Below are 24534 nucleotides of genomic sequence, written 5' to 3'. Positions count from 1 at the left end.
TTCTAATAAAATTTTGTGCATACAAACCGCAGGGCTTATACCCTTAATATCACTTATAGTCCAACCCAGAGCTGACTTATGATCCCTCAGAACCCTTAGAAGTTTTTCTTCTTCTAAGGAAGTAAGAGTGCTACTTATAATAACAGGTTTATTAGCACCCTCCTCAAGAAAAGCATACTTGAGGGAGGAGGGGAGTGGTTTCAATTCTTCTTTTTCATTAGCTGATTCTTTTTCATCTCTTATTAATTCTTCTTTCCAAATACTTTTGATAAAAAGAGATGAAACAGATTCTAGCTGAGAAAGGGTGGTACTAACCTCATTATCAAGCTCGTCCTCACCATTAAGGCTTTGAATCCCAAGACCTTCTCTGATTACAGTTTCAAGAGGGTCCTTCATGGATATTCTGATGAACTCCTCACAAACTAGCTCATCCACCACCTCACAGCGAAAAACATCCTCTACTGCTAGGTGTTTTAAAGAGCGAAAAACATCCACCTTAATTTTCTTCTTTTAGTTAGAATGTCCTTCATGAACTTAGAATAAATTGGCATTTGTTCTAAAGCCTCAGAAAATGGTATGTTTATTTGCAATTTCTTGAAAATGTCCAGAAATTTTGAGAATTGTTTTTCAAGATTCTTTTTAACCAAGGCTTTAGGAAATGGAATTTTTCCAAGTTCAGATGGACGTTCTATCACTTTGGTTTTAGCATGCACAGTTTCTTTTCTAGCAGGTGTTTCTTCATTAACCTCTTCATTAACCCTATCAATGATTTTACCACTTCTAGTGGTAACAACAGAAATATTCTCTTGCCTAGGATTAACAACTGTGTCAGAAGGAAACTTACCTGGAGGTCTTTCCGCAACTTGTTTGGCTAGCTGGCCAAACTGATTCTCAAGATTTTTGATGGATGCCTCCTGGTTTTTGAAGTTGGTTTCTGACCGGTTGATGAAGCTCTCCAATAGCTCTTCCAAGCTTTTCTTGCCTCCACTAGTTCCAGCGGCTTGCTCTTGTGGTGGTGGTCTCGAGGCTTGGCCTTGGAACCTTTGATTTGGATGTTGTCCTTGAAAATTACCTGCCTGGCCATTTGTACCTTGTTCCTTCCACGAGAAATTGGGGTGATTTCTCCATCCAGGGTTGTATGTATTGGAGTATGGGTTGTTTTGAAATTGACCCATGGCCTTGATTTCCTTATCCATGGTTTCTGTGCATTGCTCAGTAGTATGAGCACCTCCACATGTTACACACTCAACCTTGGCAACTCGAGCCTCTGGTAACTTGGCCTCTTTGATCTGCTTCTGCATTTCAGACATCTGTTTTGATAGCTGGCTTTTTTCCTTAAATACAAGGCTGAAGTGGAAAATCAATGGGATTGCCGTATAAAAAGGTTAAGCTCAGATAGAGGTGTTGAGTACAGTACTGTTCTGTACTAGAGAAGCTTACGTAAGAGAAGAAAAGAAAGCAAACCCTAGCAGAGCACCTAAAATAGCAAAGAAGTCATAAAAGGTAAATTCTCATTAAATGTTCAAAAAAGGTCCCTCGTACAAGATGATGACCTCCCCTTTTATAGAGGGTGTGGTCATGACATGGACTTTTCCTATATTTGGGCCTGACAATCAGGGCCCAAATCCTTATGCATATAAGACAAATCCAAAAGAATCTTTTAGCTGGCTCGTGGGTCCACCTAAAGGAAGGGCAAAGATACTTGTTATGCCGCCAATTCCCGCCACGACTGTCTTCGTTCGGTTGATTGCTTATTTTGGGCGGGCATAAGCGTCCTTTATGTCCCGCCCAGTCCAAGTACAACTAGTCTTAAGGATTTTTGTGAAAAAAATGGAATTGTTCATGAATTCACTGCACCTTATTCACCTCAACAAAATGGCATAGCTGAAAGGAAAAATAGAACTTTGAAAAATATGATGAATGCTATTTTACTTAGTTCTGGTGTGCCTGACAATATGTGGGGTGAAGCTATTCTAAGTGCTTGTTATATTCTCAATAGAGTTTCCCATAAGTATTTGGATAAAACTCCTTATGAATTGTGGAAAGGTTATTCCCCAAACTTGAAATTCTTTAAAGTGTGGGGGTATTTGGCTAAGGTAGGAATCCCAGAATTCAAAAGAAATAATATTGGTGCAAAAACTGTTGATGTTGTTTTCATTGGTTATGCTCTTGATAGTGCTACAATGGTATGAGAAGTTTAATAGTGCTTTGATAGAATATGGATTTGTTGTGAATTCTTCTGATACTTGCGTATACACAAAGCTGGTTGAACATAATTGTGTTATTATATGTTTATATGTGGATGATATGTTGATTTTTGGAACAAATTTGGAAGTGATAAATAAAACTAAATTTTTTTTATGTTCCAAATTTGAAACCAAAGATTTAGGGGAAGCTGATGTGATTCTGAGGATAAAAATAAAGAAAACAGAAAATGGATTTTCTTTGAATCAATCACATTATATTGAGAAATTATTAAAAAAGTTCAACAACTTTGATGTTATGAAAATTTATAATACGTAACTACTTGGATGGTAATAGATATGAATTGTGAAATTTGTTTTTACTTAAATATAATTTGGAATAAGAGTGATAATTAATTTGTTGTAATCAATCATATATCTATCTATAACTACTACAAAGGGATAATATTTTTTCCACTATTCACATAAGGGTACTTTGGTTTGCTTAGTATTGAACAGTTGGCATGCCTGCCTAGTAGAAGCTGAAACATGACAACTAGTTTATTTTCATATTCTAAGTCTGGTAATTGAATGTAAACTATTCATGTTCCCTTGTACAGAAGAAAGGCCACAATCATGGTGCAACGGCTGAGACGTATTTTCTCAATTCTTCGTCAAATGAATTAGGATGATTTGGCCATCATTTTTCACTATGCTTCTTTATTGAATGTAAATTTTTTATTCTTGTTACACATGTTTTATGTACTTCACAGTGACTGATATATATATATATATATATATATATATATATATATATTTTATTTTTTTTTGTTTGTAGCAAAATGATGGTGGCATGATGGCGGAAGAAGATGATGCTACACTTTGATGGTGGAATTTGGATCCTGTAGTTTGGATCTTTAGCTTATTAGTTTGGATTATTAAATTTGTTGGATTACATGGATTAAATTTTCCACTCCTTGTTGGATTACGTGGATTCAGATGGTTATGGAGGATTGCAAGATTCTATCTGATAATTTCCACACAAGTCAGTTGCTGCTGATTTTATGTCAAAATATGCTCTTTCTTTTGTTAATCATGTATGGTTCTCAATATGGGTCCATGTGGGCTAGGACAAATTCTGTTAGATGACTGGGGTTCCGTCTCAATTTCCATTTCAATGAATGAAATACTATTTTAATTAGCAAGTATATAATTGTATTCAATTTGATGACAATATTTTTTATGAATCTCCCCATATCAACAAAAGACCAATTTCCTTATAAAATAGAACATTTTCAACTGTTGACAAAAAAAAAAGAACATTTTCAACTTCACTGCAAAAAACTGTTCTCTTAGGTAGAAAAGGCAACGCTTTTGGTATAGCGAATGCTACTGCTACACTTTAAGATCTGTTCTAAAAAACATAAGAGAACGCTTTTCTCTAGTTATTTACGAAAACGTCCGCAAAAGTGTTTCCGTAGGGAAATTGGAAAAAAATTTCCCTATCAGATAAAGGGCTACGCTTTAACCCCAAGTGTTGCGCTATATTATGAAAAACGTTATCTTAGGCTTAAGCAACGCCTCAGACGACCACACTTGCAAAAGCGTTTCTGAAACCAAAGGCAACGCTTTTTTGGGATTAGGAAACGCTTTCCGGGCGTTGCTGTGGACCCAAAATGTTGTAGTGCCAAAACCCTCAAACAGTTAGCTTGATTTCCTTAAGGGACCAAGGTTGGTCAGCTCCTTGAGAAGACTAAGAGAGTGAATCTTAGTGTTTGCTAGTTCATTGTATTGTTAGTCACTGAGCAGGTTGCTAGTGCAGTTGTAACAAACATTGAATAGTGGATTGCCTTCATTCTAAGAAGGATGAAATCACCTTAACGGGTGGAATGGATTAGCTTGAAGGATTTATCAAGTGAAACAGGATAAAATACTTGTGTGCTTCTCTTCATCTCTTATCTTTGCACCTTGTGTTGTTTGTTCGAGAGATTTGTCTAAATCTTAAGAGGGAAAAGTTTTTGTTGAAAACGCTATTCAAACCCCCCCCCCCTTTCTATCGTTTTTCATACCTTCAATTGGTATCAGAGCGCAAGTTCTGATAACCACACCTAACAGTGTTCAGTGATCCGGGCCGGTGTGAAAAACTGAGATGGCTACCACCAGTGATGCGCAAAAGGATGTCTACAGTGCAAAGCCTCCTATCTTTGATGGACAGAAGTTCGAGTACTGGAAAGATAGAATCGAAAGCTTCTTTCTTGGCTTCGATGCTGATCTTTGGGATATTATTGTGGATGGCTATACGCGTCCAGTTGATGCTGATGGCAAAAAGCTTTCAAGAGAAAATATGACGCCTGAGCAAAGGAAGAAGTTCTCCGAGCACCACAAAGCTAGAACCATTCTTCTCAATGCTATCTCCTTTGAAGAATATCAAAAGATAGCAGATCGTGAGTATGCTAAGTCTATCTTTGATTCCTTAAAGATGACACATGAAGGAAAAAGAGAAGTGAAAGAGACAAAGGCGTTGTCTTTGATCAGGAAGTACGAATCCTTCCAGATGGAACCTGACGAATCCATTGAAGATATGTTTTACAGATTCCAGTTGATTATTGCTGGAATAGACCCCTCAACAAAAGTTATACCACTGTTGATCATGTCAAGAGGATTCTTAGAGGCCTTCCTGAAAACTGGGTACCCTTGATAACTTCATTAAAGTTTTCAAGAGATCTTGATGAGTTGATTGAGTTTGGAAGAACTCATAAGCATGTTGAAGAGTCATGAGTTAGATCGTGCAGAGCATCAGACTCACAGGAAGAAGTCCATAGTCTTGAAATCCAAATCTGAAAAGGCAAAAGCTCTCCAAGCAGCTGAAGAGTCTGAAGAAACCTCTGAAGATTCTGATGAAGATGAGCTGACCCTGATCTCCAGAAAGCTCAATGTTGGTCAATTCGCAAGTGCACGAATACCTCCGGGTTTTAAATTATCGAACCTCAGGGATTGTGAGTGAGAATTGTTGATTTAAACCTAGAGTTTGCAAGTTCTTAAAACAGTAAAATTCAGAAGTTGGTTTAGGTTGATTGTGACAAAGGTTTTGCAAAAGAGCAATGATGGAAAAGTTGTAAATAACAATGATGGAAAATTGCCTTGGGTGTTTGATCATCTAATCCATTTTAGTCCACCTATCCTATGCATGTGATATCTTGATCTATATCTTGTTGTTATAGCCTATGTACTTACTAGTTGATTCCTCACAAAAGTAATTCTCTCAAATTGAAAGTTAAGCCCAATTCCTTGTGTACTTAAACATTCATAAGAGGTATGATAGCTCAATTATTCAGGCCAACAAAACCCTACCCTCACTCTATTCCTAGAAGCAAGTATAGAAGGATCTATTCCAATTCATGTCCCTAAATCATAACAAATTTCCATTCTATTATAATCTAGCCTATAGCAAAGGTGCACCAAAGCTAAACATGCAATAAGGAATTGAAATACAAGATTGAATCAAAACTCATGCATAGAGATAGGATTTATAAACTAAAGTTTCATAGAATCTCTTAACCCAAAGCAAAAAAGTAAACTAGCCACTCATGGCTAGTGAATTCATAAAGGAAATGTAAAGAAAACCTGAGAGAAATACAAGTTGGAAACCTCCCTTGGTCCCAAAGCTCTCCTCAGCTCTCAAAACTTGATCAAAAATGAGTGAAATGACAAAATGTATCAAAGAAATTGGCCTAAGCCTTATTTATAGGCTGAAAATAACGAGACTGGGCGCTCACGCGCCAATTCAGAGCGCCTGAGCGCCAATTGCATGTCAAGAGACATGCTCTCTGACCCTATTGGCGCCTAGGCGCCCACTCCAAGCGCCTAGGCGCTCTAGCTCGCCTGAAAGTGACTTTTTGGCTTCTGAAACTCCTCTTTTCAATTCTCTTTATGTCCTTCATCAATTCCATGCTCCTTGGCCTTCCTTCTCCTTCAGTTTTCTGCACTCCAAACCTAACCACCAAGACAAGGAAGATTCTAGAAGCTACAAGAGCTCATTAGCACAAGAAGTCCCTCATAAAACACAACAAAACCATGCAAGTCCTAAACTTTACTTAAAATGCAAGAAAACTACCTATAAAACTACCAAATTACCAAAACGAAATAAAAACTAAAGAAAAGAATAAAAATGCATGAGAATGCATGAAACACTACATGAGACTCAACAAAAAGACTCAAATCAACCAAAGAAATGACCCTAAAAACACTACTAAAATAGGGTCATCACTCAACCGCATCTGGAAGCACAGGCAGAGCAAGTACAGAGGCTCATCGAAGGGCAAAGGAAAGCAGGAATCTTCATCCAGTCAGAACATCAAAAGAAGTCACTTGCTTCGAATGCAAAGAATCAGGACACTACAAAAGTGACTGTCCAAAGCTGAAGAAGGACAAGAAGCCAAAGAAGCATTTCAAAGAAAAGAAAGGTCTTATGGTGACTTTTGATGACTCAAAGTCAGAAGAAGTTGACTCTGATGGAGAAATCGTTGAAGGACTCATGGCAATTGTCAAGAACAAAGATGTAGAGTCTAAGGATGCACCTAATGTTGAATCTGCATCAGAGGAAGAGCTAGACTCAAACGATGAAAATGAGGTATTTGCTTCTTTCTCAACTTCTGAACTTAAAGCTGCCTTGTCTGATATTATGGATAAATATAACTCTCTTTTGACAAAGTATAAAAAGTTGAAAAAGAATTTCTCCGCTGCCTCTGAAACTTCTGTTGAACATGAGAAAAAGATTTCTGAATTAAATGTTAGTAATCATGCTTTAGTTAACTCTAACTCTGTGCTAAAAAATCAAATTGCTAAATTAGAAGAAGTTGTTGCTTGTGATGCCTCTGATGTTAAGAATGAATCTAAATATGAAAAGTCTTTTCAAAGATTCCTAGCTAAGAGCGTAGATAGAAGCTTAATGGCTTCAATGATCTATGGCGTAAGCAGAAATGGAATGTATGACATTGGCTATTCTAAACCCAGTAGAAATGAGCCTCCTATGCCTAAGGCAAAATCTTTATATGAACATTTTGTACCCTCTGGTACTATATTGCCTGAACCATTTCCTGTTAAAGTTGCTAACCCCCTTCTCAAAAAGGGAACCTTCTCTATGTCTAAATATCATGCTCAGATTCCTTTGAAGTATCATGTTGAGAAACCTAAGGTTGTCAGAACCTCTGGGGTAACTAACAAGAAAGGACCCAGAAAATGGGTACCTAAGGAAAAGATTATCTATGTTGCAGATATCCTTGATCGCTCCACTAAAACACCAATCATGGTATCTGGACAGTGGATGCTCGCGACACATGACGGGAGAAAGGTGTATGTTCCAAGACCTGAAACTTAAGCCTGGTGGCGAAGTTGGTTTTGGAGGCAACGAGAAGGGTAAAATTGTTGGTTCTGGTACTATTGGCATTGATAATAGTCCATGCATTGATAATGTTCTGTTGGTAGATGGTTTAACTCACAACTTATTGTCAATAAGTCAATTAGCTCACAAGGGTTATGATGTTATTTTCAATCAAAAGTCTTGCAGGGCTGTAAGTCAGATCGATGGTTCTATTCTGTTTAACAGCAAGATGCAGAACAACACTTATAAGATCAAATTATCTGAGTTGGAATCTCAGAAAGTAAAGTGCCTTCTTTCTGTTAATGAAGAGCAATGGGTATGACATAGACGGTTAGGGCATGCCAGTATGAGAAAGATTTCTCAGCTGAGTAAGCTTGACCTTGTCAGGGGCTTACCCACTCTGAAGTTCTCTTCAGACGCTCTTTGTGAAGCATGTCAGAAAGGAAAATTTACAAAATTCCTGTTCAAGGCAAAGAATGTTGTTTCCACCTCAAGGCCGTTGGAACTTCTGCATATCGACCTATTTGGACCAGTGAAAACTGAGTCTATAGGTGGCAAGAGATATGGGATGGTCATCGTTGACGACTATAGCCGCTGGACATGGGTAAAATTCTTAAGCCGCAAGGATGAGTCTCATTCTGTGTTCTCTACCTTTGTTGCCCAAGTGCAAAACGAGAAGGGTTGCAGGATTGTGTGTGTCAGAAGTGATCATGGTGGAGAGTTTGAGAATGACAAGTTTGAGAGTCTGTTTGATACCTATGGGATATCACATGATTTCTCTTGTCCTAGAACTCCTCAACAAAATGGTGTTGTTGAAAGGAAAAATAGAACTCTCCAAGAGATGGCTAGAACCATGCTCCAAGAAACTGACATGGCAAAGCACTTATGGGCAGAGGCAGTAAACACAACATGTTACATTCAGAACATAATCTCTATCAGACCAATTCTGAATAAGACTCCCTATGAATTGTGGAAGAATATAAAGCCCAACATTTCTTATTTTCATCCTTTTGGTTGTGTCTGCTATGTTTTGAATACTAAGGATAGATTGCATACATTTGATTCTAAATCTTCTAAATGTTTATTACTTGGCTACTCTGATCGCTCTAAAGGTTTTAGATTTTTTAATACTGAAGCTAAAACTATTGAGGAATCTATACATGTTAGATTTGATGATAAGCTTGACTCTGACCAGTCAAAGCTAGCTGATATGTTTGCAGATATGAGCATAACTGTTTCTGATAAAGGCAAAGCTCCAGAACAAGCTGAGCCAGAGGCAGACTCTCCAGAAGAAGATGGTCCCTCTGATCCACTACTTCAGAAGAATAGCAGAATAATTGCCTCTCACCCTAAAGAACTGATTCTGGGAAACAAAGACGAACCAGTCAGAACCAGATCAACATTCAGACCCTCTGAAGAGACTCTACTAAGTCTGAAGGGAATTGTGTCACTAATTGAACCAAAGTCAGTTGATGAGGCTCTTCAAGACAAGGACTGGATTCTGGCCATGGAAGAAGAGTTGAATCAATTCTCCAAGAAGGATGTCTGGAATCTTGTCCAGAAACCCAAAGGTGCTCACATTATTGGAACCAAATGGGTGATGATCCGAGTTTATATGATGTTTTTAGGGTTTTTCCTTGTAGGTTTTGAGTCTTTTTCGTGTGTCTCATGTAGTGTTTCATGCATTCTCATGCATTTTTACTTTTATTTGTGCATTTGCATTAGTTTAGTAATTTTGTAGTTTTATAAGGGCTTTATTTGCATTTTATTAGAGTTTAGGAGTCTTAGGCAATTTCCACTTGTTTTGGAGCCTTTGTGCAAAACTGACCTTTAAGTTTCAAGATATGTTCCAAGATTGTTCATCAAGGTGTCAGGTTGAATCAGCTGAAGAGGGAAGGTCTAGAGGCTTGGAGAATTGAATGGAGGCTTAAAGAAGAGTAAAGAGGAGTTAAAATGAAGATAAAAAGGCTTTCTAGCGAGTTAAGAGCGCCTAGGCGTGCTCCATTGGCGCCAATTGCTCTGTTCCAGTTTCTAGAATTGGCGCCTAGGCGCTCTGAATTGGCGCCTAGGCGCCAATTGCCTTCCAGAGGCACTTTTTCAGCATGGAATTGGCGCTCAGGCGCTCTGAATTGGCACCTGAGCGACCGGAACAGCCCAGACTCGTGATTTTGCCTATAAATAGGATTCTAGTCATTTTCTTTTGTAATTTTGGATATCTTTTCATACTTTGTAACATTCAGAGGTAGAGGATCATCTAGGAGAGTGAGAGAAGGCTTCCAAGCTTGTAATCTCTCTTCTATTGCTTTGGTTTTCTTTGTAAGACTTTTCATATTTGAGTTATAATCTTAAGTTCTTTCCCACATGTTCTTCTTCTTTTCTTGAATCCCATATTCTGAATTTCAATCTAAGCTTGTATGCATGCTTGCTTTATGCTTTTCTATAATCAGAACGGAAGTTTGTTATAGATTAGGGAACCGATTTGGGATTACCCCTTCTATGCTTGCTACTAGGAATAGAGGAAGGGTTGGGGTTTGTTGACCTGAAATTGCATGATATAAAACCTCATATAAATGACTAAGTACACAAGGAATTGGGCTTAGCTTTTAGTATGGGAGAATTGCTTATGTGAGGAATCAATAAGTGAGTAATTAGGCTATAGCATCAAGGAGAGATCCATGAGAACATGTGCTTAGAATGCTGTGCTTGAATTGACTAGTTGAGCAAGAACCCAAAGCATGTTCTTTTCTGAGTTTTTGTTTATTTTATCTTTGCTACTTCGACATATCTCTTTTTCAATAAAACAAACCTTCATACTCAAGGCTTAAACCGAATTTAGTCAATCACAATCCCTGTGGTTCGATAATTAAAACCGGGTGGATTCGTACACTTGCGGATTTACTAACAATGGGTTTACAGAAACAAGCTCAATGAGAAATGAGAAGTAGTCAGAAACAAAGCAAGGCTAGTTGCTCAAGGCTACAGTCAGCAAGAAGGGATAGATTATACTGAAACGTTTGCTCCAGTAGCAAGATTAGAAGCTATCAGACTGTTGATCCCATTCTCTGTGAATCACAACATAGTTCTTCATCAAATGGATGTCAAGAGTGCCTTCTTGAATGGATACATCTCTGAAGAAGTGTATGTACACCAACCTCTTGGTTTTGAAGATGAGAAGATCCCTGACCATGTCTTCAAGTTGAAGAAATCTCTCTATGGTCTGAAGCAAGCTCCTAGAGCATGGTATGAGAGATTAAGCTCATTCCTTCTGGAAAATGAGTTTGTAAGGGGTAAAGTAGATACAACTCTCTTTTGAAAAACTTACAAAGATGATATCTTAATTGTGCAAATTTATGTTGATGATATTATATTTAGATCTGCTAATCCATCTCTTTGCAAGGAATTTTCTGAGATGATGTAGGCTGAATTTGAAATGAGTATGATGGGAGAACTTAAGTATTTTCTGGGAATACAAGTTGATCAAAAACCAGAAGCAACATATATCCATCAGAGCAAGTACACAAAGGAACTTCTGAAGAAGTTCAACATGACAGAGTCTACAATAGCCAAGACTCCAATGCATCCTACATGCATTCTGGAGAAAGAAGATGCGAGTGGTAAAGTATGCCAAAAGATATATCGTGGTATTGTTGCATCTAGGCCAGATATTATCTTTAGTGTACATTTATGTGCTCGATTCCAATCAGATCCGAGAGAAACTCACTTAACTGCTGTTAAGAGGATTCTCAGATATCTGAAAAGTACCACTAACCTTGGCTTGATGTATAAGAAAACATCAGAGTATAAGCTTTCAGGTTATTGTGACGCTGATTATGCTGGAGATAGAACAGAAAGAAAAAGTACTTCTGGAAATTGTCAATTTCTAGGAAGTAACTTAGTCTCATGGGCAAGCAAGAGACAGTCAACCATTGCACTATCCACTGTAGAGGCAGAATATATCTCAGCAGCTATTTGCAGCACTCAGATGCTCTGGATGAAACATCAGCTAGAGGATTATCAAATCCTTGAGAGCAATATTCCAATTTACTGCGACAATACTGCTGCTATCTCACTCAGTAAGAATCCTATCTTACATTCAAGGGCAAAGCGCATTGAGGTAAAATATCATTTTATTAGAGATTATGTTCAGAAGGGCGTACTTCTTCTGAAGTTTGTTGATACTGACCATCAATGGGCAGATATCTGAAGGTGTGAAAAACGACTAGAAGGGGGGGGGGGTTGAATAGAGTTTTGAATATAAAAACTTTTCCCTTAAGATTTAAAGTAAATATTTTCGGTTTCTCTGAGATAGATGGTGCAGCGGATAAAGATAGAGAGAATAGAGAAGCACACAAGTATTTTATCCTGGTTCACTTGATAAATCCCTCAAGCTAATCCAGTCCACCCGTTAAGGTGATTTCTTCCTTCTTAGAATGAAGGCAATCCACTAATCAGATAATTGTTACAACTGCACTTGAAACCTACAAGTGACTAACAATACACTGACTTAGCTCACACTAAGATTCACTCTCTTAGTCTTCTCTAGGATCCGATCAACCTTGATCTCCTAAAGGAATCACCACTAAGATACACAGATCCTAGTCTTCAGATCTTCTGATCTTCAGAACTTCTGATCTTCAGATCTTCTGATCTTCAGAACTTCTGATCTTCAGATCTTCTGATCTTCAGATCTTCTGATGAATATATCTTCTGGTGTCAGAATCAGAACCTGTTTATCAAAACACTCAAGACAAACGTTAGAGTATCATAATTGTTCATCCACATATAAATACTTGTTATCATCAAAACATAGAGTTGTACCACATGACCCAATCTTGATCTTACAATCTCCCCCTTTTTGATGATGACAAAACCATGTATTTTGATGAACAACTCTAAACAAATCCTGATGTGAATACACTCAGAGTATAAGGTATCAGAGTTAAAACTTATCCTGATGTGTATAGTTTATCTTGCTCCTTCTGAATCCAAGACTCGAGCTTGATTCTGAGCTAAGCTCCCCCTGAATCTAATACTTAATATCAACCACGTTAGAAGTATCTAGATTCTGAGCTATATTGAAGTATGTGATCAGAGTTAATTGAGTCATAAGATGTATCATAGCATTGAGAGAGATGACATCAATCAGAATGTATCGTTAGAGCATAGAAATTGATCACATAAGGGAGTTGTCAAGATACTATTAGTTCTCCCCCTTTTTGTCATAAGCAAAAAGAATGAAGGAGGAAAAAAATAGTAAGAGCATAAGACGAAATACTCCCCCTCAGAAGGAATACCAAGGGATACTTGGCTTCTGATTAGCATATCTTCTGATGAGAGCAGAAGTGTGGTTCTGGTGACATCTCCATTCTGGACAAAATTTCTTCTTCAGATACTTCAGAATGAGAAGCTATGAACCTACTCTTCTTCTGATGATGCAAGTCAGAAGTTGTAGTAGCATCTTCTGATGTTGTTGCTTCTGGTTTGACAAGTTATGAGTCTTTGTTTCTTTCTGAAATGGTCATGCTCATCTCTGCAAGCTTTTTCAGCTAGCTTTGACTTGTCAGAGTCAAGCTTATCATTAATTCTAACATGAATAGCGTTCAGAATATCAACAGAGGGGTTCTTATCAAAAACCAATGATTCCTTGACCAAATCATACTCTACTGATGCCTCAAAGATCAACTTCACCATCAGATTCAAGTTTTGGATCTTGGGACATATGCCTTTCTCCCGTCATGTGTTGCCTGCATCCATTGTCCAGGTTCCATGGTTGGAGTTTCGATGGACCTATTGAAGATATCTGCAACATATATAATCTTATCCCTAGGTACCCACTTTCTGGGTCCTTTCTTGTTAGTTAGCCCAGAAGTTCTGACAACTTTGGGTCTTTCAGCAGGATAATATAAAGGAATTTGAGCATGATATTTTGACATAGAGAAAGTTCCTTTCTTAAGAGATGATGCAGCAACTTCAGAAGGTTTAGAATAGACAATGCCATATATTCCATTTCTGCTTACGCCATAGATCATTGAAGCCATTAAGCTTCTGTCTACGCTTTTAGCAAAGAATCTTTGAAAGGATTTTTCATATTTAGATTCATTCTTACTATCAGAGGCATCACAAGCAATAACTTCTTCTAACTTAATAATTTGATTTTTGAGCACAGAGTTAGAGTTAACTAAAGCATGATTACTCACATTTAAATCAGAAATAATTTTCTCATGTTCAGAAGGAGTCTTAGAAGCAACAGTTAAGTCCTTTTTCAACTTTTTATGCTTAGACAAGAGAGAGTTATATTTATCCATAATATCAGACAAAGCATGTTTTAGTTCAGAGGTTGAGAAAGAAGCAAATACCTCATTTTCATCATCAGAGTTTGTATCTTCCTCTGATGCTGAGTCAGAGTTAGTTGCATCTTTTGACTCTGCTTCTTTGTCTTTGACAATAGCCATGAGTCCTTGAACTTCACCATCAGAGTCAACATCCTCTGACTCTGATTCATCAAAAGTCACCATCAGACTTTTCTTTGTTTTGAAGTGCTTCTTTGACTTTTTGTCCTTTGATGAGCCTTTGTATTTGCTCTGCCTGTGCTTCCAGATGCAGTTGAGCTTTCTGGATATCAGAGTCAGCTCATCTTCGTCAGAGTATTCTGATGCTTCTTCAGATTCTTCTGCTTCAGCTTGGAGAGCTTTTGACTTCTCAGATTTGGATTTTAAAGCTATAGACTTCTTCCTCAGATCCTGCATTTCCGAGCGCTTCAGTTCATGGCATTTCAGTATGCTGATGAGTTCTTCTAAAATCATATGCTCAACATCTCTTGTAAGCTCTATTGAAGTCACTAAAGGCATCCAACTTTCAGGAAGACTTCGAATGACCCTTATGACATGATCTTTTGTAGTGTAGCTTTTGTTGAGAGGTCTTATTCCAGCTACGAGCAACTGAAATCTGGAAAACATATCCTCAATGGATTCGTTAGGTTCCATGATGAAGGATTCATATTTCTGGATCAAGGATAGCGCCTTTGATTCTTTCACCTTCTTGTTTCCTTCATGTGTCATCTTTAAGGAATCAAGGATACACTTAGCGGAATCACGATCAGTAATTTTCTCATATTCTTCATATGAAATGGCACTTTGCAGAATAGCTCTTGATCTGTGATGATCTCTGAACTCCTTCTTTTGATCTTCACTCATCTTCTTCCTTGGGATCTTTACACCATGTTTATCAACAGGAGGGGTGTAACCATCAACAACAAAATCCCAGAGATCAGGATCAAAGCCAAGAAAGAAGCTCTTGATTCTGTCTTTCCAGAAATCAAATCTCTGACCATCAAAGAGAGGTGGCCTTGCACTGTATTGATATTTGCTTGTAGTAGTGGTGGAATGATGACCCTATTTTAGTAGTGTTTTTAGGGTCATTTCTTTGCTTATTTTGAGTCTTTTTGTGGAGTCTCATGTAGTGTTTCATGCATTCTCATGCATTTTTATCTTTCTTTGTGTCTTTGCTTTGTTTTAGTAATTTTGTGGTTTTATAGGGACTTTTCTTGCATTATAAGTAACTTTAGGACTTGCATGTGTTCCCTTTGATAATTGAGGCCCCTCTTTGCTAACAAAGCTCTTTGAGCTTCTGGATTTTCCTTGCCTTGTGTTTCAAGTTTTCAGATCAATAACTGAAGGAGAAGGAAGGTCAAGAGGCTTGGGATTAATGGAAGACTTGATGGAGCTTGAAGAGAAGTTAAGAAAGAAGTCAAAAAGCCTTTTCCAGCGAGTACGAGCGCCTAGGCGCTTGAAATGGGCGCCTAGGCGCCAGGCATAATATGGAGGGGATCTGGGGAGAGCGCCTAGGCGCTTATAACCGGCGCCTAGGCGCCAATTGCCTTCCAGAGGCATGTTTTTGGGCTGGAATTGGCGCTCAGGCGCTCTGAATTGGCGCCTGAGCGCCCAGACTCGTTTGTTTTGCCTATAAATTGGTTTTTAGGCATTTCTCTTGGGACCTTTTTTCATTTTTATCAATTTTTACATAAGTTAGAAGAGAGAGCTAGAGTTCTGAAGCTTTGGGAGCCCTCCCTAGGTCTCATGTTCCAGGTTTTATCTTTATCTTCTAGCATGGATTTCATAGCCATGCTTGGCTAAAACACCTTTTTGCTTTGGGTTCCTTGTAAGACTCTTGATGTTTTAATCTTATTTCCTTTTTCTTCACATGAATCCTCTGAGTAAACCCTTGAATTCCATATCTATGCTTTATGTTTCAAGTTAGATCATGAGCTAGCTTTATGCTTTTCTGTAATATAATGGGAATTTGTTATAGATTAGGGACATGATATGGGATTACCTCTTCTATGCTTGCTACTAGGAATAGAGTAGGGGTTGGGGTTTGTTGGCCTGAATTGCATGCTTAGTGCCTTTAGCAAATGTTTAGGTTGTCAAGGAATTGAACCTATCTTTTGACTTTAGAGGATTGTCTATACAAGGCATTGATAGATGATTACATAGGCTATAATATCAAGGAGAGACTCAGAATTTTTGTGGGAAGAATAGGTTAATTTAAAACTGATTTAGTTAAGCAAGAACCCAAGGCAAGATCACCATTGTTATCACACACTTACATTTCTTAAGTTTGTCACTCAATCACTTGAACAATCAACCCTTAAAACTGAATTTTATTTGCTTTCCAACCGTGAACTCGAATCTTAAACTGAATTGCCACACCAATTCCCTGTGGTTCGATAATTTAAAACCGGGTGAATTCCGTACACTTGCGGATTAACCAACAAGTTTTTGGCGCCGTTGCCGGGGAATTGTTTGTGGTTTTTGGTTTAAGTTTTTAGTTTGTGGTTTTATTTTTTGTTTTTATCTTTGTCTAGAATTGGTGCTACTAATCTTTCTCTGTTTGAGTGTCACACTTTCAGGTTGCTCTCGAGAGAGACACCGTCATGGGTGGCCATATGACGGAGGAGGAGATGCAAGCCCATATCGAGGCAAGAATCCAAGAGGGGATCACTCTCCGGTTACAAGAACAAGAAGTTGAGAATGCCAACCGGTCTCTACGAGAACTCACTTCAACTACCATGAGTTATGACTATCCCGGGAGCATTGTTTTTCCCGAGGGAGTTGGAAACTTTAAGTTGAGACCGGCATTCATCAACTTGGTGAGCCAAAACCAATATGGTGGAGGTACTTTGGAAGATCCACATGCTCACATGGAGAGGTTCATCCGGAATTGCAACACTTACTGGGTGAACAATGTTCCAACGGATGCAATTCGGTTGAACTTGTTTCCATTTTCTTTGAAGGACACCGCTGAGGAATGGCTGAATTCTCAACCTCAAGGGATCTTCACTACTTGGGAAGACTTAGCGGAAAAGTTCACAACAAGGTTCTTCCCAAGAGCCCTTTTGAGGAAATTGAAAAAAGACATCATGAATTTTGTGCAACCCACTGAAGAAAATCTCTATGAAGCTTGGGAGCGCTTCAAGAAGCTCTTGAGGAAATGCCCTCAACACAATCTTACCCAAGCTGAATTGGTTGCAACATTTTATGATGGTCTACAATATTCTTGGAGGTTTGGCCTAGATGCGGCTTCAAATGGCGAGTTCGACGCTCTTCCCCCACAAGCGGGGTATGACTTAATAGAAAAGATGGCAGCGAGAGCCATGAACTCTGAAAATGATCGCCAAACCCGAAGGAGTAAGTTTGAAGTGGAAGCTTATGACAAGCTCTTGGCCTCCAGCAAGCAACTCACCGAACAAGTGGCGGAGATTCGAATGCATATTAAGGAGACCAAGGCTATTGGTGAAAGAATGACTTGTGTGGAGTGCAAGTCTTGTGGTGGACCTCATGTTAGTAACTTGTGTACTGTCAATGCTGAGAGCAATGAAGCCAAAGCTATAGCTCAAGGAAGCATAGTTCCATCCTCAAATCATGAACCTCTTGTCCAAACACAAGTTGTTGGAAAGGTGAATTGCAAGAGGAGTTTAGAGGAGCTATTGGAGAGTTTCATCAACCGCTCAATGAACAACTTCAAGAACCAAGAGGCGGCTATAAAGAATTTGGAGAGTCAATTTGGCCAGCTGGCCAAGCAATTGGCCGAGTTACCTCAAGGTAAGTCTTTTTCCGACACTATTGTCAATTCTAATCAAAAAAATGCTTCTGTTGTTGCCACTAGAAGTGGTAGAGTGTTAAGAGAGTTAGAAAAGAAAACAGAGGGAGGAAAAAGTGAGAAGATAGTGGAGGAGGAAGTGAGTGTTCCTATTAAAAATAAAGTATTGAATGATCCTACTCCTGAGCTTAGCAAGATTCCATTTCCCAAGGCTTTGGTTAAGAAAAATCTGGATAAACAGTTTTCTAAGTTTGTGGAGGTTTTTAAGAAACTTCAGATCAATATACCTTTTTCTGAAGCCTTGGAGAAAATTCCAATCTATGCTAAGTTCATGAGGGATATCCTAAGTAAAAAAAGGAAGTTGAGTGAGGTTGATGAGACGGTCATGTTGACCAAGGAGTGTAGTGCAATCTTGCAAAGGAAGATGCCTAGGAAGAGGAGAGATCCCGGAAGCTTTACTATTCCGGTGGAGATTGAGGGGTTGTCGAAAGTGGATGCATTGTGTGACTTAGGAGCGAGCATCAACTTGTTGCCGCTCAGCATGTTTAGGAGGTTGAACTTAGGTGAGGTTACCCCAACTATGCTCTCCTTACAAATGGCGGACCGATCCCTAAAGACACCTTATGGGATCATTGAGGATGTTATGGTGAAGGTGGATAAGTATGTGTTCCCCGTTGATTTTGTGGTGCTGGACATGGAGGAAGATGCAAAGATTCTTCTTATTCTAGGCCGACCCTTTTTAGCCACTGCTAGGGCTAAGATTGATGTTGATAAGGGTCAGCTCATTCTCCGAGTTGGTAAGGGCAAGGTAAGATTTTCAGTTTTCAATCCTAATTTGCAAGCTAACCTTTATGATGGTTTTGTTTGTGATATGATTCAAAGCTTGTCCAGGTCTTCAAAGGAGACCCCCAAGGTAAGTGAAGAAGATGTTGGGCTTAATCAAGCTCTCATCAAGCTTGTTAGTGAAAACAAGTATGGGGGGTCTAAAGATGAGAATTTCCAAGACCACATGGCTCGATTCACTCAAACTAGTCACTTTGTAAAGATGGATGGTGTGACTAGTGATGAGCTCAAGATTAAGCGCTTCCCTCACTCCTTGAAGGGGGGAGCAAGGATTTGGTATGATGGTTTAGATGATACCCTCTCTTGGGAGGAATTGTTTCAAAGGTTTTGTGCAAGGTTCCTACCTTGCACATGTGGAAGAAAGATTGATGGTAAGGAATTTCCTTCCTAACACCAAAGGAAGGAGAGTCCACCTAGGACTATAACTTAGGGCTGCTTGGGAGACAACCCAAGTCTTGTTTTCTTTTGCTTGTTTGTTTGTTGCATTTTGCAGGGAATGAGAGCATGGATTTTGGAGTCAGAGGTGTGTCTAAGGCCTCCATGGTAATTTGTAAAAGAAGGTCGACTCTTTCCTTTAGTTTAGCTCATGCATTTTTGCATATTTTTCTTTTGTAGCTTTTATTTTTCTTTTATTCATGCATTGTTTTGTTAGAGTCGTTTTTGGGTCTTTACTTCCCTATACTCACATGTTTTTGCCCGTAGTTATGCTCTCGTACTTGTGCTGGTTTTGAAAATGTTTTCATGAATACTTGTGTCTTTTGGGGATGAGTGATTGCATGCTTTGGGGAAGAGAGGAGGAGACTTCGGTCTTCCGATTGTTTCTTGAGAATGGAGTTGATGTGAGTCCATTAAGGGTCCATTCTTGACCCTTCACTATGAAATTTCCCTGGAGGATCCTGACTCACTTGCACTTCTTGGTTCTGTGTTGATTTCACTCATAGTATGCTTGTGATACTTGCCTAATTCTTGAGACTTTTAGGTTTTATTTGAGCTTCAGAGTTTGTTGACTTGAACATTGTCCTTAGTTATCCCACTTGAGCCTTATTGGAGATTTCCTTTGTTAGCCACATGGATGGGATGAAGAATAGGTTGGAACTTGGGGAGTGTTGGTCCTTGCAATGTTATGGAGCTGAATTGAAGTAGAAAATGTCTCTTGCCCTAGTGAAAAAGAATAAGAAAAAAGAGAAAAAAACTCCTAACCAAAGTTGGAGTGCAAAAAAAAAATGAGAAAAGAAACTTGAAAAAGGGGTCAAGAGACATGTGCTAATGATGTTTGATGTTGAAGCTCCTGGTTTACTAATTGGACCACACTCAATGTGCTTTGAAGCCTTAGCTTTCCTTAGGAACCAACCACCTTGTACTTCACCGAGCCAACATTACAACCCTTTTTGAAGTCTCTTTGAATTTGTGCATGCTTGATCTCTGCTGCTCTTGAGTGAATGATATTCAGAACCAATGAACTTGCTTGTGTGCTCAGTGCACTAAATATATATCTCATCATAGGATTTTAGATCTATAAGCTTCTCATGGATGGACTCTTCAATCTTCTTTGTTTTCGGAAGCATGAAGTAGGTTGTTGGATCTTTCTCTTGAAACCAGCTGTAGTTTCTCTTTCCCCCGGTTTTGTGTTAAGTATTCCTTGTTGAGAACTTGTTTTGGGAGCATTTCTTGCGCTTGAGGGCAAGCGAGTGTTATTTACGCTCGAGGGCGAGCTGCCGTTGAGTATAGTGGTGTGATGACCCTATTTTAGTAGTGTTTTTAGGGTCATTTCTTTGCTTATTTTGAGTCTTTTTGTGGAGTCTCATGTAGTGTTTCATGCATTCTCATGCATTTTTATCTTTCTTTGTGTCTTTGCTTTGTTTTAGTAATTTTGTGGTTTTATAGGGACTTTTCTTGCATTATAAGTAACTTTAGGACTTGCATGTGTTCCCTTTGATAATTGAGGCCCCTCTTTGCTAACAAAGCTCTTTGAGCTTCTGGATTTTCCTTGCCTTGTGTTTCAAGTTTTCAGATCAATAACTGAAGGAGAAGGAAGGTCAAGAGGCTTGGGATTAATGGAAGACTTGATGGAGCTTGAAGAGAAGTTAAGAAAGAAGTCAAAAAGCCTTTTCCAGCGAGTACGAGCGCCTTGGCGCTTGAAATGGGCGCCTAGGCGCCAGGCATAATATGGAGGGGATCTGGGGAGAGCGCCTAGGCGCTTATAACCAGCGCCTAGGCGCCAATTGCCTTCCAGAGGCATGTTTTTGGGCTGGAATTGGCGCTCAGGCGCTCTGAATTGGCGCCTGAGCGCCCAGACTCGTTTGTTTTGCCTATAAATTGGTTTTTAGGCATTTCTCTTGGGACCTTTTTTCATTTTTATCAATTTTTACATAAGTTAGAAGAGAGAGCTAGAGTTCTGAAGCTTTGGGAGCCCTCCCTAGGTCTCATGTTCCAGGTTTTATCTTTATCTTCTAGCATGGATTTCATAGCCATGCTTGGCTAAAACACCTTTTTGCTTTGGGTTCCTTGTAAGACTCTTGATGTTTTAATCTTATTTCCTTTTTCTTCACATGAATCCTCTGAGTAAACCCTTGAATTCCATATCTATGCTTTATGTTTCAAGTTAGATCATGAGCTAGCTTTATGCTTTTCTGTAATATAATGGGAATTTGTTATAGATTAGGGACATGATATGGGATTACCTCTTCTATGCTTGCTACTAGGAATAGAGTAGGGGTTGGGGTTTGTTGGCCTGAATTGCATGCTTAGTGCCTTTAGCAAATGTTTAGGTTGTCAAGGAATTGAACCTATCTTTTGACTTTAGAGGATTGTCTATACAAGGCATTGATAGATGATTACATAGGCTATAACATCAAGGAGAGACTCAGAATTTTTGTGGGAAGAATAGGTTAATTTAAAACTGATTTAGTTAAGCAAGAACCCAAGGCAAGATCACCATTGTTATCACACACTTACATTTCTTAAGTTTGTCACTCAATCACTTGAACAATCAACCCTTAAAACTGAATTTTATTTGCTTTCCAACCGTGAACTCGAATCTTAAACTGAATTGCCACACCAATTCCCTGTGGTTCGATAATTTAAAACCGGGTGAATTCCGTACACTTGCGGATTAACCAACATGGAATCCATGAGTTTTTCACACTGGCTCGGATCTACTGAACACTGTTAAGTGTGGTAATCAGAACTTGCGCTCTGATACCAATTGAAGGTGTGAAAAACGACTAGAAGGGGGGGGGGGTTGAATAGAGTTTTGAATATAAAAATTTTTCCCTTAAGATTTAAAGTAAATCTTTTCGGTTTCTCTGAGATAGATGGTGCAGCGGATAAAGATAGAGAGAATAGAGAAGCACACAAGTATTTTATCCTGGTTCACTTGATAAATCCCTCAAGCTAATCCAGTCCATCCGTTAAGGTGATTTCTTCCTTCTTAGAATGAAGGCAATCCACTAATCAGATAATTATTACAACTGCACTTGAAACCTACAAGTGACTAACAATACACTGACTTAGCTCACACTAAGATTCACTCTCTTAGTCTTCTCTAGGATCCGATCAACCTTGATCTCCTAAAGGAATCACCACTAAGATACACAGATCCTAGTCTTCTTAAGGATACTGACCTACCCGGTCCCTTAAGGTAAATCAAACAACTGTTTCAGGTTGGTGTTTACAAAGGTTTGCTTCTGAATAAGCTAAGTGTAAACTAAATAAGAACAGATGAAGAAAGTGGAGGCTTGAATCTTTTCTTGTAGCTCAGCTCTTGGTTTCTCTCTCATATCTTTCTTCTTTTCTTCAGCCTTAAATAGTCCAAGGTGCAAAGGATATTTATGTTGAGAGAATGTGACCGTTGGAGGGCATTTCTGGAACTTCCAGAACCTGCTGTGGCTGAACCTTGGTGAAGGTATGAAAAACGGTAGAAAGGGGGGGTTTGAATAAAGTTTTCAGAATAAAACTTCCACCTTAAATATTTTAACAAATCTTTCGAGAACAAAGTGCTTAAGATAAGAGATAGAAAAGCACACAAGGATTTTATCCTGGTTCACTTGATGAATCACTCAAGCTAGTCCAGTCCACGGTTAAGGTGATTTCTTCCTTCTTAGAATGAAGGCAATCCACTAATCAGGTAAATGTTACAACTGCACTTGAAACCTACAAGTGACTAACAATACACTGACTTAGCTCACACTAAGATTCACTCTCTTAGTCTTCTCTAGGATCCGATCAAACTTGATCTCCTAAAGGTAACTAAACAACTGTTTAAGAAAGAATGTTTACAAAGAATTTGCTTCTGAAAAGCTAATAGTAAACACAATGAATTCAGATGAAAGAATGCTTAGAAGGTTTTGAATATAACTTGCGCGTGTGATGATTCTTCCAACTGCATCTTTCAATCTTCAGCCTCTATTTATACTCCAAGGATTAGGGTTTGAACGGTGCATGGAAATGCTACCGTTGGAGGGCAGTTCTGGAAATTCCAGCTTCTGCTGTGGCTGAGAATGTTAGGTAGGTCGTCAAGATAGTACATTTGCTTTTGTACTTGGATAGTGACTTGACCTTTAAACCTAGTAGACTTCTGATCAGGGGAATGCTTCATGTTGGAACTTGTGAAGCTCGTTGATCAGAGTCAGAGGGAAGCAGAGATCCTCTGACCGTTGTATCTTCTGATTCTGAACTCAGAGGGAAGTACATGGTCTTCAGAGTCATCTTGCTTCTGGACATCAGAGTTTCCACTTTTCAGCTTCTGGATCTTCAGAGTCTTCTACACCTTCAGAACATCTGAACCTTCAGAGTGTCTGGGTTGTCAGAACGTCTGGATCTTCAGAACTTCAAGTGACTGAGTCCATATCAGAGCTTGTATGACTTCAGATCTTCTAAAGCGTTTCTACTGTTCAGAGTAATCATAGATGTTGCGAAAGCGTTGCTTGGGTCACTCTTTATGCACAGTGCTTCTGATTTGTGTGAGATTGAATTGAGGTCAGAGCCTGTAAATAGCACACTCAGAAAAACACGTTAGAGTACCATAATTGTTCATACTAAAATGTTAACTTGTAATCATCAAAACATAGAGTTGTACTACACGATCAAAACTTGATCTTACACTTGGTAGGTAGGCTTTTCAGAATAGTACACTGCTCTTGTACTTCTTGATAGTGACATTTGCCTTTAACCATTGACTTCTGATCTGACGATGCTTCAGAGCTTCTGGACCTTCAGAGCTTCTGGACCTTCAGAGCCTCTGGTCCTTCAGAACCTCTGGACCTTCAGAGCTTCTGGTCTTCAGATCTTCTGATCCTCAGATCTTCTGGTCTTCAGATCCTCTGATCTTCAGATCTTCAGCACTTCTGATCTTCAGATCTTCTGATCTTAAGATCTTCTGATGAATATATCTTCTGGTGGCAGAATCAGAACCTGTTTGTCAAAACACTCAAGACAAACGTTAGAGTATCATAATTGTTCATCCACAAATAAATACTTGTTATCATCAAAACATAGAGTTGTACCACATGACCAAATCTTGATCTTACAATATCTTTACAAAGCCCTTAGCAGAGGATAAATTTAATTTTATACTGAAAAATCTGAATATGGACTTTTGTCCAGTATGAAGATAGATCAGAACCTCTGACTGCGATGCTTCCTTATCAGAAGATGTCTAGTTCAGAAGGTAACTTTGTCAGATGATGAGTACCCATTGGTACCCACTCTGAGACAAGACAGCAAACGTGTGTCAGTCTTTTCCGATGTCTCGTTCCTTGTGCCTCTTGGGATAATCTGTTGTAATGATGTTGATTTGCTTATTCTCCACCGTGTGCTATGTGTATTTACTGTTTAACTTTATATCATTAATTTCTAGCCGTTGATTTTACTTTTGGTTTTACAACCGCCAACGGTTACCTTAAACCCACTTATGCACACACGTTCTCCACCTCTCTCTCTCTTATTTCAAAAGCTTTAGGTTTTCTCCTTCAAAAACTCTCTCTTCTCTCTCCTGCTCATTCTCTCTTTCTACCCAAACCCTCATCCGCC

The 24534-nt window shown here is 38.9% G+C and overlaps 2 protein-coding genes and 1 non-coding gene across 3 annotated transcripts; 1 reads left to right on the top strand and 2 right to left on the bottom strand.

Moving 5' to 3' along the window:
* Positions 1 to 473: 473 nt before the first annotated feature.
* On the bottom strand, positions 474 to 1310 carry LOC130712907 (uncharacterized). The gene has a single exon (XM_057562724.1). It carries the CDS (start codon positions 1308 to 1310, stop codon positions 474 to 476), a length of 837 nt encoding a protein of 278 aa, XP_057418707.1.
* A 15653-nt stretch (positions 1311 to 16963) lies between these two features.
* Positions 16964 to 17070, bottom strand: LOC130716446 (small nucleolar RNA R71). Its single transcript, XR_009012058.1, has one exon. It is a non-coding gene; the product is annotated as a small nucleolar RNA R71 (small nucleolar RNA).
* Positions 17071 to 17326: 256 nt separating this feature from the next.
* Positions 17327 to 19051, top strand: LOC130712906 (uncharacterized). Its single transcript, XM_057562723.1, has 3 exons — positions 17327 to 18229; positions 18314 to 18469; positions 18998 to 19051. Exons 1-3 carry the CDS (start codon positions 17327 to 17329, stop codon positions 19049 to 19051), a joined length of 1113 nt encoding a protein of 370 aa, XP_057418706.1.
* Positions 19052 to 24534: the final 5483 nt, after the last annotated feature.

The sequence above is a fragment of the Lotus japonicus genome, chromosome 4 (assembly GCF_012489685.1).
Source record: "Lotus japonicus ecotype B-129 chromosome 4, LjGifu_v1.2".
Classification (NCBI taxonomy): Eukaryota; Viridiplantae; Streptophyta; class Magnoliopsida; order Fabales; family Fabaceae; genus Lotus; species Lotus japonicus.
The sequence above is the reverse complement of the archived record's forward strand: the minus strand, read 5'-3'. Positions and strand labels throughout refer to the sequence as shown.